Here is a 14,200-nt window from a genome sequence, read left to right as displayed (position 1 = left end):
TATTTTTGTCCTGGAGATATATGTCAAGTCAAATATTACTTGTAATGGTTGGATTAAAATGATTGCTGGCTATTCATTGGGAGACCCTAATTATCAACTAGAGGGGACACCAAAGGCCTTTGCCCTTCCATCCCTTGGATAGATAGAGAGGAGGGGCAAAGTTTTTGGTTTTTTGATGTTGTCAAAGAGTTGAACAATGAAAATGGATGACTAGTACATGATCGAATTGATTAGATCATGTAGGAAAAAGATTCAAGACTATCGGTCTGTTAGGATGTCTTATCTGCATACATCATTATACTTCCACTTGACACCTATCATTAATTAGAAATGGCTAATCTCGCTCTGACCTTGGGTGAGGGTGGCTTCTGAAAAGTATTGTAAACATCCATAACCTTTTATATGCCTTGCCAAAGCATGTGAATCTGGTTTTTCTCTTGCGTTACCTCGACCTGTTGTTCATCCAGCATCACCTTTTGCACTTTCAAACACATATAATCATCCAGTATCTGCCCCAAGCTCATCCAACTCTTCGATGCCTAAACAATTAAAAATAAAATTATTCAACTGTCATCTTTTAATTTCTTAACAAGATCCTTAGATGAAAGGAGTTGAGAAAGATGCAAAAGGAATTAACCTCATTGATCAACGAATCAGAAAAGAGGGAGGAAGCCTCGTTGCGGAAGGTAGAGCGCATTTGAGAAAAAATTGTTGTCGTTAAGGTACTGGTAAACAATCAGGGCTACATGAACAGGGCTGATCTTGCCCATTCCAAACGACTTTGTCGTATTGGGTTGGTTAGTCTTCCACATTGTTGTTTATGAAATTTTCAGCAACGAAGAAGAAGAGGAAGAAGAAGAAGAAGGAGGAGGAGGAGGAAGAGGAGGAGGCTGATGATCGATGAGAGGTAACATAGAGGTCTCTTTCTATTGATAAATTGGAAGATTAAGACAAAAAAAAATAGTACTACACGTTCATAGTATTAAGAGCCAATCCCTTAAATGGTTGAAAATGGTCTTTCACCTCATTTGACAACGCTATCTCCATCCCAATCATTTCAGACATCTGTGATTAACGATGTTCACATCTCGGGTATATCTGTGATCCAATTTAATCCATTTATATTAAATTAAGTTATTTAAGTGTTTAGTTTAAATTTAAATCGATCCAATTAAGATTTGATAATAAATGGGTAGGATAATAAGGTTAATTTTTTTTTTATCCGATCCAACTCATATCATAAAATTAAATTTATTATATATAAATAAAAAGGGGGATCCACTTACTTCAAAAATAATTCTTTTAGAGTTAAATCTCATCCTTACCATTCATTTTCTTGAGATTCAATGGCAGGTCTATAAAAAATTGCACAATTCCAACCTAACCCAATTGTTCAAATTTGGTGGGATTGGGTAATGGGTTTAGCAAACCACAACTCAATCCGACCCGTGAACACCCTTATCTACGATTTCTAGAAAGAACACAACACTTGCATAAACAAATCTCTCACCATCTTATATTGAGTTTTTCTTTTGGTTAAAATTAATTTTTTGGTCCTCTAATTTATTTTTCAGGATTAATTTGATTTTTTTTTTTGAGTTCAATTTGGTTCTCTAATTTTTAAAATCGATTCGATTTAGTCCTATTGTCTAAGTCGGACCAACAATGTTAAAAAATCACACTTTGTGATAGTTTAAAATCACCACTAAGTGACTTTAGACTGCTACAAAACGTACATGTCCTAATAGTGTCAGTTTAATTTAGATGGAGGTATCAAATTGAATCGATTTTAAAAATTAAAATATCAAAGTGAACATAAAAAAAGTTAGAGAATGAAATTGAACCTAAAAAATAAATTAGAAAAAAAAACTAATTTAACCTTTCGTTTTTCTTTCTTTTCTATTTTATATATATGCAATATTGGAATGACCGCTAAAGCCAGCTACACCTACTTTTGCCTTCAAATAGTCCAAATTGTTGTACACATAGCCAAAGTTGCACACATAGTATATCATCTCCAAATTCCAACGAGGGTGGAATCATTGAATAATGAAAATGAAACCAAAAAGAATAGAAGGACCCCTCATTTCATGGCATTTCCATTGCAGAGTTCAAGTAATTAGAATCACAAAATGGAAAAGAAAAATCACATGGGAAGAATCCAATCTATCTACGGTTATTAGACAATTTTACACAACTGTACATCCTTAGCCATTATAAAATTTTGTTTTATTCTAAACTATAAATTAAAACAAAACAAAGTTCTCTGCCTAAGTCTCTCCATTGTCTGCAATCTACATTTATAAGCAGTCAGCAGTCCAAAACATCAGATGAAAATCAAGTCACTCATTTTATCGAATAAATCAGATTTAAAACGCAAATTTAATATCTGAATCATCTGATGTTTATCACATAGTTTACAAATCACTGATCGTGTGAGTGCATGACTACACTGAATTCATTTCCCCCTAACATATAAGTAATGTAACGTCATAAATCATGTTGACAAGTAACTTCAAAATTCTGTGTTGTGCTGAGTAATGAAAATATAATAAGTGAAGTGGAAATGACAAATTAAATAATAATGGAACTTATTAGCTGGAAATTGGAATTATTCCATTACAATAATTAGTAACCAAAGCCAGACTTGAACAAAGTCAATTCTAGTTCTACTCTCGAGAGTGAATAGAAACACAACTATCTGAAAGCTTTTCACTACAATGCTTAGTTATACATCCCTCGTCAAACCAATTGTTTAATTGCTGAATGTTATCACAGTCACATAACAAATTACTAGCTGGACATGATCCATTTCCCGTAACATATGAGTAACATAAACCTTGCTGACTGGTAACTTCAAATTCTCAGTTGTACTGCCTGCACAAGAGTGGAGAAAATATAATCAGTGGAAAATTGGAAATGGCAAACAAAAATAATGAAACTTAGCAGGATTTATTCCATTATAGTAATTAGTAATGAAAGCCACTGTAATAATAATAAAAATAAAATAAAATAAATCAAAGCCAGACTTGAAGAAAGTTAATTTTCTTTGAGAGAAAACAGATACACAACTAGCTTAAGGCTTAGACCAAGAAATTTGACAACAGAGTAACAGCTAACATCAAACAAGTCTGTTGTGATCTGGCATGCAATAATTTTCTACACAAAAACATAATTAGTTGATTCGTGAGAAGTTTTTCAAATGAATTCCTTTACAGTAACTTATTCCTTTTTGGTTTAAGTAACCAGAAACAACAAAGGCTAAAGTCATCAACAATCACTAAAAGAGTAATCATTTTAGCCTTACCTAATGACCAAACAGGCTAAGGAACAAATGAATGGTGTTTAATATCCCAAATTAAGAGTCAGACATGTTGACTATCAAGGCCTGCAAAGGTAAAAACTTCTCAGTAAACAGTGGTTTAGAGCAAAATTATGCAGAATACAGAATGAACTTTATTTTCCTGTATATTCAAATATTTATCGGTGATTGTTTGCAGTTTGATGGTAAGTCAAATGATTAGCATTGCATTCATGAGAAGACCTATTAAATAAAGATAAAAACAATGCCAGATACAAGCATTAAATAACAAAGAAGGAATTGCAACATTAAATAGAAACAATACGTTGAAGCATTATCCTTGGAATGAGTTGGAACTGGATGGTAAGAAAAATCTTCGGATGTGATTCCTAGGAATGGGCAGCAATCCATCAAGTTTGAAAAATCAATGTCAGATATGTCAACTTCCTTGTCAGACTCAGATGTATAAACCTCATTAGACAATGATTTGTCCAAGCTCTCAGGCATATTAGAGGCATCAAAGTTCAGTTTGCTCCTTACGTCATCCTTCTTACTTGATTTGCCTGTATCTACTTCGATAGGAGAATTGCAATGACTGTTCTCTTTATAAGCCATTTGTGTTTCAGGGCCAACCATAACTTTGTTGGTTGGATTCATAGTGCAACAAGTAGGACTAGCCTCTCCATTGCAAGATGCAGCAGGATAAATTTTAGTAGGGGATACATATGTATCACTCTGAGAGGATTGTGTTGTAGGTGTCTTTGGAATTGGGGAATTGTCTGGAACAAAAAGTGGAGGGTGATTGAATGAGCCTTTGACAGCATTGGATCCTTGAACCAGTGATCCGCTGGGTGCACAGTTCCCAGATGATGATTGAGTTGCAGAAGAAGATGGCCAAGAAACTAATAGATTCAAATAAAGATAGAGTAAAAATGCAATTGATGACATTATGAAAGCTTAGAATATACTTAATAGATTCACAGAAAATTATACCTTGGACTTGATTTTTCCTGCCAGGTGGTCTACCACGAGGTTTCTTTGCAACTATAGGCCCATTTACTGCTTCAGTATCTTTTCTCTTCTTGTCAGACACACTAATCATGGGTGTTGAGAAGTTTCCAGTGTCCACATTGGTGTTGACAGTTCTAGTAAGCAACTGTGTATTAGATGTGTTTTGCATGGCAGCAGAAATACTTGTAATAGTAGAAACACCTAATAAAAAAGCAAAGCAACGTCAAAACATCATTCATATAACTTAAACCCATCAACACCAGCTAATGAGATCGCCACGCATCCTCAGCTGTAACATTGCAACCTCGATTTAAAGTTGACAACAAAATCATTCACAATGATAATTGCTTCCACAATTTAAACAGTTTAAAGTAGTTGTTACTGTTGAGATTATAAAAATTGAGGAAAATCCCAAGCAAATCAGGCTTGTGCAACAGCCTACTAAAACCCCAACCCACATGAGGGACTATGAGCATGTTTGGATATAAAGCTAGAAGAATTTTTTAGAGCTTTTCTACAAGAAAAAAAATTCTATTTCCAACAGAAAAACTCTCAAAAGCTCTTCTAGCTTCCATCCACACAAGCACTACAGTTTCAATGGGTTAAGTAAGGAAGGACAGAATGGACTGTAGGCTATGGACTAAATGACAACACTAAAGAATTGGAGTTGTAGACCACCTTTAAACCAAGAACAACTGACATATAAAAATTAAAACAAGAACATACAATAATGATCAATATGTCAACTCATGATTGCAAGCAAATAAGGCTAATGCAACAACCACTAAAAGCCCCAACCCCTTAAAGAATTTGGGTTGGAGATGAAAATAACTCACAATAAGGGACAATAATTTTAATGGATTAAGTAGGGGCTGAATGGGAATGGGTTGGGAGCTTTGGACTCAATGACAGCTCTAAGCAATTACAGTTGCAAACCTCCTTGAATTAAAACAAGAACATCCAATGATAACCAATATTTCAACTCATGATTAGTCAAGGAAAAAAAAAACGTTGTACCTTGAGGAGTTTTGTTATAAACTCTCGGTTGAGGAACTACTGCAAAATTTGCATTCATCCCCGCGACATTCAGTGAGGGTGGCCTCTGAAAAGCATTGTAAGTGTTCAGGGCATTCTGCATGCCTTGCAACAGTATTTGAATCCTGTTTTTCTCTTCCATCACCATGACTCTTTCTTGATTCAGGATCGCATTTTGTTTCTTCAAAAATATATACTCATCCAGCATCTCCTCCAAAGTCTTCGGCAACTATGCAAAAAACAAGTAAAAAAATTGGGTCAAGAGACAATATGGCAAACCATATTTTGAGAAACCCAATGTATTTAAGTTTTTGGGAATACTTGAATTCAATTTTCACATAATATATTCTTAAGGAAGGCAAAGACTCAACCATTAGTCCAATAACCGGCCCAAAGAACTCAAACTCATGGGATACTTAGTTAAATGTTAACAATTTTGATATAATTATGAGTTAGGATCATTATTTTATTAGCCAAAAAATATTAAAGTGGTCTAATACTATAAAATTATACCCAAAGGTATATATGTTATATGTTATGAAAGGCTAATTGTATAGATAACATTAGTATTATAATTTGATGAATGACCAACTTATAATTATTACATTTACATTTGGAATAGGTGATGATAGTGACCAATAGAAGTGATTATGATCCCATATGCATAGAGAAGTTACAACATTACTGTCTTATTCTAATTTCCATCAAAAGAGAAAACTATGAGAAAAAATAAAGCTCTCTACTCAAAGATTATAAAATTAATCTTGATTTTCATCAACTTTTTTCATCATTCCATTATGGTTAATCCAGATACGCTTCCGCGTTTAATTTTCATCATGATTTTGAGTATGAAATCAACACAATGGGATTTTATTCATCTTGATTATTGTCCATAAGAATCAAATTAGGTTGATTGATTAAATCCCTACGTTAAATTTTTGTGTTTGTGTGTGGTGGACTCTTAAATACCCTGGTAACAACAACAAAAAACAAGGAAAAAGAAACCAAGAAGGTTGCCAAAAACACAGAAAGGTGGTCAAGAAACCTGGTTGATTGACGAAGTGGCAAAGAGAGAAGATGCCTCGTTGCGAAAGATGGAACGCGTGCTTGAGAAATTATTGTCGCAAAGGTACTTATCAACAATGAAGGCGACATGAACGGGATTGATGTTCCTCCTTCTTCCAATCGACTCATCTTGGCTTGTGGCTTTCACTTGCCTCCACATTTTCCTTCCCACGAAGAACAGATGTGTGATTCCCGGTAAAGAGAATTTCTTCCCAAAGAGAAATGAAATTTAAATGGATGGGAAGATAAGAAATACGGATTTTGGCGCGAAAAAGATCTAAAAGATAACCATCATGAATCACCGCCATACTTTCAAGTTTGAACAGTAGTTTTTTAATTTTTGCCTATTAGAATTCGGGCTGGTTGTTGCATTAAAAAATTCTGAATTAAAATTTAAGAATCCGTTTCCTATTAATAATTATAATAACTTTTAAATAAGAAAATTACTTCCCAATATTGCTGATTTTTGTAAATAAATTACAAAAATAATTTATTATTAATATAATTTTTATAATAAATATTATAAAAGTCAATAAACATATAATTATTTTTGATTATGATTAGATGGCAGTATAACTATTAATATATAATTATTTCTCACTTATATTTATATCCATTATATATATTATATTGATACCACTTACACATTATATTAACCCCTTAATTATTTGAAAAATATCATATTATGTGTATCCTTATAAGAGGTTGCTGTAATGTAATGGTAAAAAAAGAGTAAAATTTATGTGTAATTTCAAAAGGCCTCAAAACATGTTAGAATTTACTATTAAATAATTCAGTGGATTTAGTTTTTTTTAGTTATGTTTATTTATTATGAAGTTTTAAATTATTTATTTTAAAATTTCAAATATTTTTTTTATTTTTCATTACATAAAATAAAAAAAATTCCTGAGATAAGTAAATAAATAGTGAAATAAATTTAGATATTGTAAAGTATTTAAGATTTTTATTATTCAAATTTAATTTAGATTTAAAATTTTATATAACTTTTAATTTGTGGTCAAGCTTTTAAGTTCTTAATTATAATATATATACAGATATATATATATATATATATATATATATATATATTAAATATTTTTAATTACTTTTAATATAGTTTGACATTAATGATGTTTTTTAATTAATTATTTTTTATCTTATAGAAATATTATTGAAAAAATGAAGCTTTTAAACAGTTTACTAAACTTCTGTAATTTATACTTAAATTTCTTTAAATAATATTCTATACATTAAAGCCTTAAAAAATGTTATATATAATAAATTATATGTAAATCATCTTTAAAATTATTTTCATTCATTTTACATATATTTTTTATTTTTTTATAAATATATTCTTTCATTGAGTGAGATAATCAATTTCAATTTTTTCCAAATAGTAGTTAACTGAAAAGAAAATTTAAAACTAAAAGAATGATAGTTATCAGGCCTTCCAAAGTTCTTATTTTGAACTATAATTTTAAAGTAGTTTTAAGTAAAAAAAAAAAAAAAAAAAAAAAGCAAACAAACATAAATTATTTAGTTAGGCTATGCTTGGAAAAAAATAGTTGTAAACTGGAAAATTTAGTTAAAAGCTAACAATTATTTAGTAACTGAAAGTTGAACATTGATAGTTGAGCGTTGTTAAAATATATTTTTGAATTATAAGTATTTAATAAAATTATCTATTAAAGTAATTGATAAATGTAGGATAACAAAAATGAACATGTGTTTGTGTGTGACTATTTTGTTTATAAATGAACTAAACAAATTGAAAGAAAATATAAATTTTCCCGTAAGGAGTATCCGCACTTTCATTTCCTCTACGTTATCTCTCATCGATCACCAGACTCCTCTTCCTTCTTCTTCTTCGTTGCTGAAAATTCCATAAACAACAATGTGAAAGACTAACCAACCAAATACAGTAGAGTCATTTGGAATGGAAAAGATCAACCTTGTTCATGTTGCCCTATTTCTCAAACGCGCTCCACCTTGTGCAGCTAGGCTTCCTCCCTCTAGCAATAGGAGTTGAGAAAGATGCAAAAGTGATTAATCTCATTGATCAACGTAAAAGTGATTAATCTCATTCAAGAATTTTTTTTAAGAAACTAAAAGTTAAAGTTTAAAAAAAATATTAAAAGTTACTAAAAAAAATATTAATTTAGCAAACATTATATTAGTAATAAGGTAAATAAACATTTTATCTATTAAAAAAATAGAAATTAATTGAAATGCAATATCAATGACCCTATATGTGGGCTATTGTATTTATTGTTTAATTCTTTAAACTTATCTCTTTTTTATATATAAATAAAGCCTGTTAAAATGTCTATAATTTAAGGATAAATTTGTACAATAACTTGAAGAACAATTTGTAAAATTAAAAGATAAAAATTTGTGATATAATAAAAGGTTTTAAATAACTTTTTGATTCCTATAAATAAGATGTTTTTAACTTATTTTTTATTTTTTTTAATCCTTAATGTTTAAAGAATTTTTTTTTAGTTCCTGCTGTTAAGTGACATGACAACGTTAAATAATGGGAGGTAGTGTTTGTTGCGGTCATGATGAGCAAGGAAAGTATTCATGAACGGCCACTATTATGGGAATATGATCTGCTACAGGAGTTAGAAGTTGAAATTGAGGGGGTAAGGAAGGGGTGGATGAAGAAGATATTTGGGTTTGGACTACAGATGTTTCAAGTATTTATACTATTAGATTGGCGTACAAAGCTATTGTGTCAAATGAAAATTTCCTAAAGGAGGAATTCTTTCAAAAAAATGTGGGCCAGAAGTGTTCCCCAGAGGTGTCAAAAGGAATTCTTTCACATCACATTTTCCTCCAACACTCCAACAAGTCTCATACAAATTCTCATCTTTCATTCATCCAATCACAATAATGCAAAATCTGCCAAACACAATAATGCAGACACCAACTCGAGAAAGGCACAAAAAACCCACTTTGGCCTTTATTGCAACGTAAAGAATAGAATTTAATCTACTCAACAATTTCATCTACTCTACAATTTCATCTACATCCTTGTGGATATTTGAGAACATCACTGCATTTCTTGCTATATACCCAGATAGCCCATGTAAAGTAGCATACCATACTGACATCTACTTAATTCTAGACACTTTCCTAGTCCACAACAAACCTAAAAAATGGCAAGAATCTATCCTTTACTGCATTGTGTAACAGGTTTGACATCCCACCATCTCAAAATGTTAATCCATACTATGTACCTCACCCAAAAACTGTGTTGCGTCGTCATTTTTCAAGCCATATATGCTTTCATTTAGTGAAATAATATCGTGTCGTGCAAGATTTTGAAGAGCTGAAAGCCTTTTTGTGATAATTTCCAAACAAAAAATTGTACCTTTGGGGGAACACCTCTGGCCCACAGTTTTTTGAAAGAATTCCTCCTTTACCAAATTTTCATTTGACACAATAACTTTGTACACCAATCTAACAGTATAAATACTTGAAACATCTGCGGTCCAAACCCAAATATCTTCTTCATCCACCCCTTCCTTACTCTGTCAATTTCAACTTCCCTAATCGCTGATGTGGTGTGGGTTAGGATTATTTGAGGCACATCGATTCAATGCATAATAGTAATTTTGTTATATAATATATTATGAACAATCATATTCGAAAGCTGGAATAGCTCAGTTGGTTAGAGCGTGTGGCTGTTAACCACAAGGTCGGAGGTTCAAGCCCTCCTTCTAGCGATTATAACAAATTTTATTTATTTATTTTTTAAAAAGTTTTTCTTCAATTGTTAATTGATCAAGCAATAACTTAAATTAATAGCTTATTCAATTGTCAGTTTATTGATATAGTGCTATTTTCTTTTTTGTTGGTGTATCCTAGTAATCCTACATGATAACATGAACTTCGACAAGGAAGAATAATGCCAAAATCGATCGGCTTTTGTAAGCAGAATAATTTACATGTACGGTTGAATTACCAGAATTCCATCGATAAAAATCTAAGGGTTAAGTGGAGGACATATTGATATTGATTTATACCGTTAAAATAAAAATAATATATATATATATATATATATATATATATATATATATATATATATATTAAGAGATTAAGATATACTTTAAAAAATAATAATCTTTAATTATTTTTTTAAAGTATATTAAAAAAATAACACTATTTGATGATTGTATAATTTTTTTTTTCATATTTGCTAGGAGTGCCTAATAAAAACCTCTGATCTTGTGGCTAACAATTTTCCGTATTTTTTTTTACAATAACATAATATACAGTATATCACAACTAAATTTTTTTTTTACAGCGTATCACAACAAAACTTAAAAAATAATAATTATACATATTAAATAATAAATATCACGTGTTAGACTATTTACATTAAACAAATTTTTATGCAATAAATAATAAACACAGGTATATGAAAAGTAAGATTAATTAAGTTTTTAGTTATTTTATTTTTTCATATTTCAATTTTTAGTCCTTCATTTTTTTACAACTTTTAATTCTTTATTAATTTTTTTTTAAAAAAATTCCATTTTTAATTATTCATTTATTTTGTTCGATCAAAAGAAAAAAGATAATATGCAAATTATATTTAAACAGGTCCGACACATGTAAATTGAAAATATTGGTATTACAATATTTTTCAAAATCTAGTAATATAATTGGAAAGAAAGTAATTTTTACATTTGTTGATCAATATAACATTAACATGAAATATCTATAAATTTTATTGATGATTAATATCCGTAAAAAAATCTCAGTAGCCTTTAGTAAGAGTTTTTCTTCTAACCTTATTTATTCATTCGCAACACAAGATTTTACTTTTCAGATCATTAGGACCAACAATTTATCAATAAGTAATTTTATTATTTAAAAATAAGCATATAACTATTATTAAGATTATTGAATAAATATAAGAATTGTCATACATAATAATCCTACCTGAGTTCGAATAATATTTTCTTCGGTAAATCATACATGTATTCTATGCACACAAAACATTAGTCTTAACTTTATATATTTAATAATGCTCCAAAACAAAATTATTATTCAATAAAGAACTATATAAATAAGAAAAAAAAGTTAACTACATAATAGTTATAATAAAGTAAATAAACCGTACGTCTCTTTTTTCAAAAAAATATATATAAAGGTATCTATTTTTTTTTTCTTTCTAAGAACCGATTTCTATATTAGGTTTTTTTTAAAAAAAAAAACTTAGAATGAGAATTGATTTTTATTTTTTTGGTTTTTTTATTATTTATTTTAGTATTTTTTTTGTTTTTCAAAATTGATTTTTAAAAAAAATTAACTGTTTTTTGTTTTAATTTTTTATTTTACTAATTTATAAGAAAATATAATTTATTTAGAATAGAATTTAAGAAAAATGCATATATTTAATTGATCTAATTCTTTTACTAGATAAATAAAATAAATAAAACATGTTCCATTTTAATATAGAATGAATATAACAATAAAACTAACATTTTTAACTCATAAATCTTGCATTTTTTTATAATAAAAAATTGGTGAACGATGCTGCTTTAACTTTTGCTTCTGTTTCTATTGATTTTCTGCCTAAATATATCTATCACAAAATTCTCATTCTGAACTCAGTTTAAAAAAAAACAAAAAACTTATTTTAAAAATCAATTAAAAAAATAGCACTATTCAGGTTAAGAAATCGGAATCCATTTCTTACGGTGAATATTATTTTGTATCATTAAAGTAAATAATTTTTGGAACATATTATTAGATAAATATTTATTTTTTTTACATTATTTGGGTGAAAAATTCTTTATTTTCTATCGCAACAACCAAAGCCTAAAAGGTGGATAACTCTAATTAATTTATAGAATTTCTAGAAGTATTGGTAAATATGTTTTAACACACCCACTGTTTATTAGTATTAATTAAAAATTAAAACTAAGATTTATTAAATAAAAAACTATAAAATTTTATATATTTTTTTAATAAATTTTAATCAATAAGAAAAAATTGTATCGAAAAATATATCATAAAGTATATTACTATATATAATATTTCTCTTACCTTTAAGCTTGGTTGTCACGTTGATACATCATCTAAAATCCTTTTTCTGAATATTGAAAGTTTTTTAATGATGAGTCTTAAACCTAGAAGTTCGTTATCATAATATGATCAAGACACTGCTGCACCAAGGAAAAGTAAGGAAAAAAAAACACAAAAGAAAAAGAAAAAATGAGATACGCCATTCCACTTTTCTATAGAGACGCAGACAGGAAGCCATCGCTTGCGTGTGACTGCTCCATGTTTGACTTGCAAATTGTAATACTATCGTGAACTCAATATATATTTTATTTTTCTTCAATAATAATAATAATGACAATAGTTCTTTTAACGTTTACGTATTAAATTATAATTTACTTTTCCCCTGTCCTGGGTGATTATAAAATGGAATGAATTTTTATTCATCAATATATTTATTTATTTATATTTGATAAATTTTTATAGACTATAAGTATTTTATATTTGAAATAATTTTATTTAATTGAATAAAATTATTATAAACAATAAAAAAAATTATAAATATTTAACGAAATTGTTTATGAAGGACTCAAATATCAAATATTTAGTAAAGTTAAAGCAATCACTCCTGATTAATTGATTGATAACAAAATAAGTCAACGACGCTGCACATTCTTCCTTCCTCGCCGAACAATCTCTAGTATGTTTATTTCCTTCAAAGGTAGTAATATATTATTGTCTGGATACTAAAGAACATCGTCCTCCAAATTAAATTAAAATTATATTTTTATTTATAAAAATTAAAAATAATCCATACATCATTTCCAATTAACTGAATTAATATATCTAAATCTTTACCCTTAATTTGAAAATAAATATTACAATTTTTCTTGAAGATTAGTATTGTATACTATTTAGTTCGTAGATGGTAAGATATATAGCAATTGGCAGTGCTATGCTCATCTTTCCACCGGAATCTTCGCGGATATGCCGCCATGACTTCCTGAAAGTTCATAGTCAACCTCTAGAATTTCAGAGGTGTCTTTAAACATGTTTTCTTGCAGCTACAAGTCCAGCACGTCATGTTTTTTCCCTTTTTGTTTTACACTCCGTTTGGTAGAGGAAAAAAATAAAAGAAGTGAATGAACAATAAAATTTTATGACATTTACATTTTTATTTTGTTTTAATTAAAAAAAAAAAAATTTTACTCTATCAAACATACACTTAATATTTTCTTAATATTAAGTAATTTCAATGTTTAAATTAATATTAGTATATTTTCACACCCAAAATGTGAAATTCTACATAAAAAATGCATATGCATATAAAAAATATTCAGTTTATCCATTTTAAAAAAATAATATTCTTTTATAAATAAGAATTGAATTTTGGTATTAGAAAATTTACAACAACTTATATACATTTTTCAATCAATTTAGATGAATTTTTTTAATATATATATATATATATATATATATATATATATATATATATATAAACAACTACATATGTTAAGAAAAAAATAATATCAATTATTTTGATAAAATATTTTTTTATTAAAATATTGTTGTACATCTAAGGAAGGTAAACATAGGAAAAATATACTTGAATAAGTCATAAGCAACACATCACACTTTAATCCAAAACTTTAATACTCAAGTTTACTAATCTTCTTTTCACTTATATGATATTGAACTTTTATATTTATACTTGATGTTCCACTTCACATCCAGCAAATACTTAAAAACAAATTAAATGTAACCTAATGT

At 28.7% G+C, this 14,200-nt stretch overlaps 1 protein-coding gene and 1 non-coding gene across 2 annotated transcripts; one reads left to right on the top strand and one right to left on the bottom strand.

Moving 5' to 3' along the window:
* Positions 1–2,623: 2,623 nt before the first annotated feature.
* Positions 2,624–6,572, bottom strand: LOC114369719. Its single transcript, XM_028327000.1, has 6 exons — positions 6,393–6,572; positions 5,330–5,576; positions 4,295–4,513; positions 3,627–4,203; positions 3,308–3,388; positions 2,624–2,877 (listed from the first exon to the last, which is right to left on the bottom strand). Exons 1-5 carry the CDS (start codon positions 6,570–6,572, stop codon positions 3,382–3,384), a joined length of 1,230 nt encoding a protein of 409 aa, XP_028182801.1. The 3' UTR covers positions 2,624–2,877; positions 3,308–3,381.
* Positions 6,573–10,069: 3,497 nt separating this feature from the next.
* TRNAN-GUU lies at positions 10,070–10,143 on the top strand. The gene has a single exon. It is a non-coding gene; the product is annotated as a tRNA-Asn (tRNA).
* The last annotated feature ends 4,057 nt before the right edge of the window (positions 10,144–14,200 follow it).

This window comes from Glycine soja, chromosome 1, assembly GCF_004193775.1.
Source record: "Glycine soja cultivar W05 chromosome 1, ASM419377v2, whole genome shotgun sequence".
Classification (NCBI taxonomy): domain Eukaryota; kingdom Viridiplantae; phylum Streptophyta; class Magnoliopsida; order Fabales; family Fabaceae; genus Glycine; species Glycine soja.
Note: the sequence above shows the minus strand (reverse complement) of the source record. Positions and strands in the feature narration are given on the sequence as shown.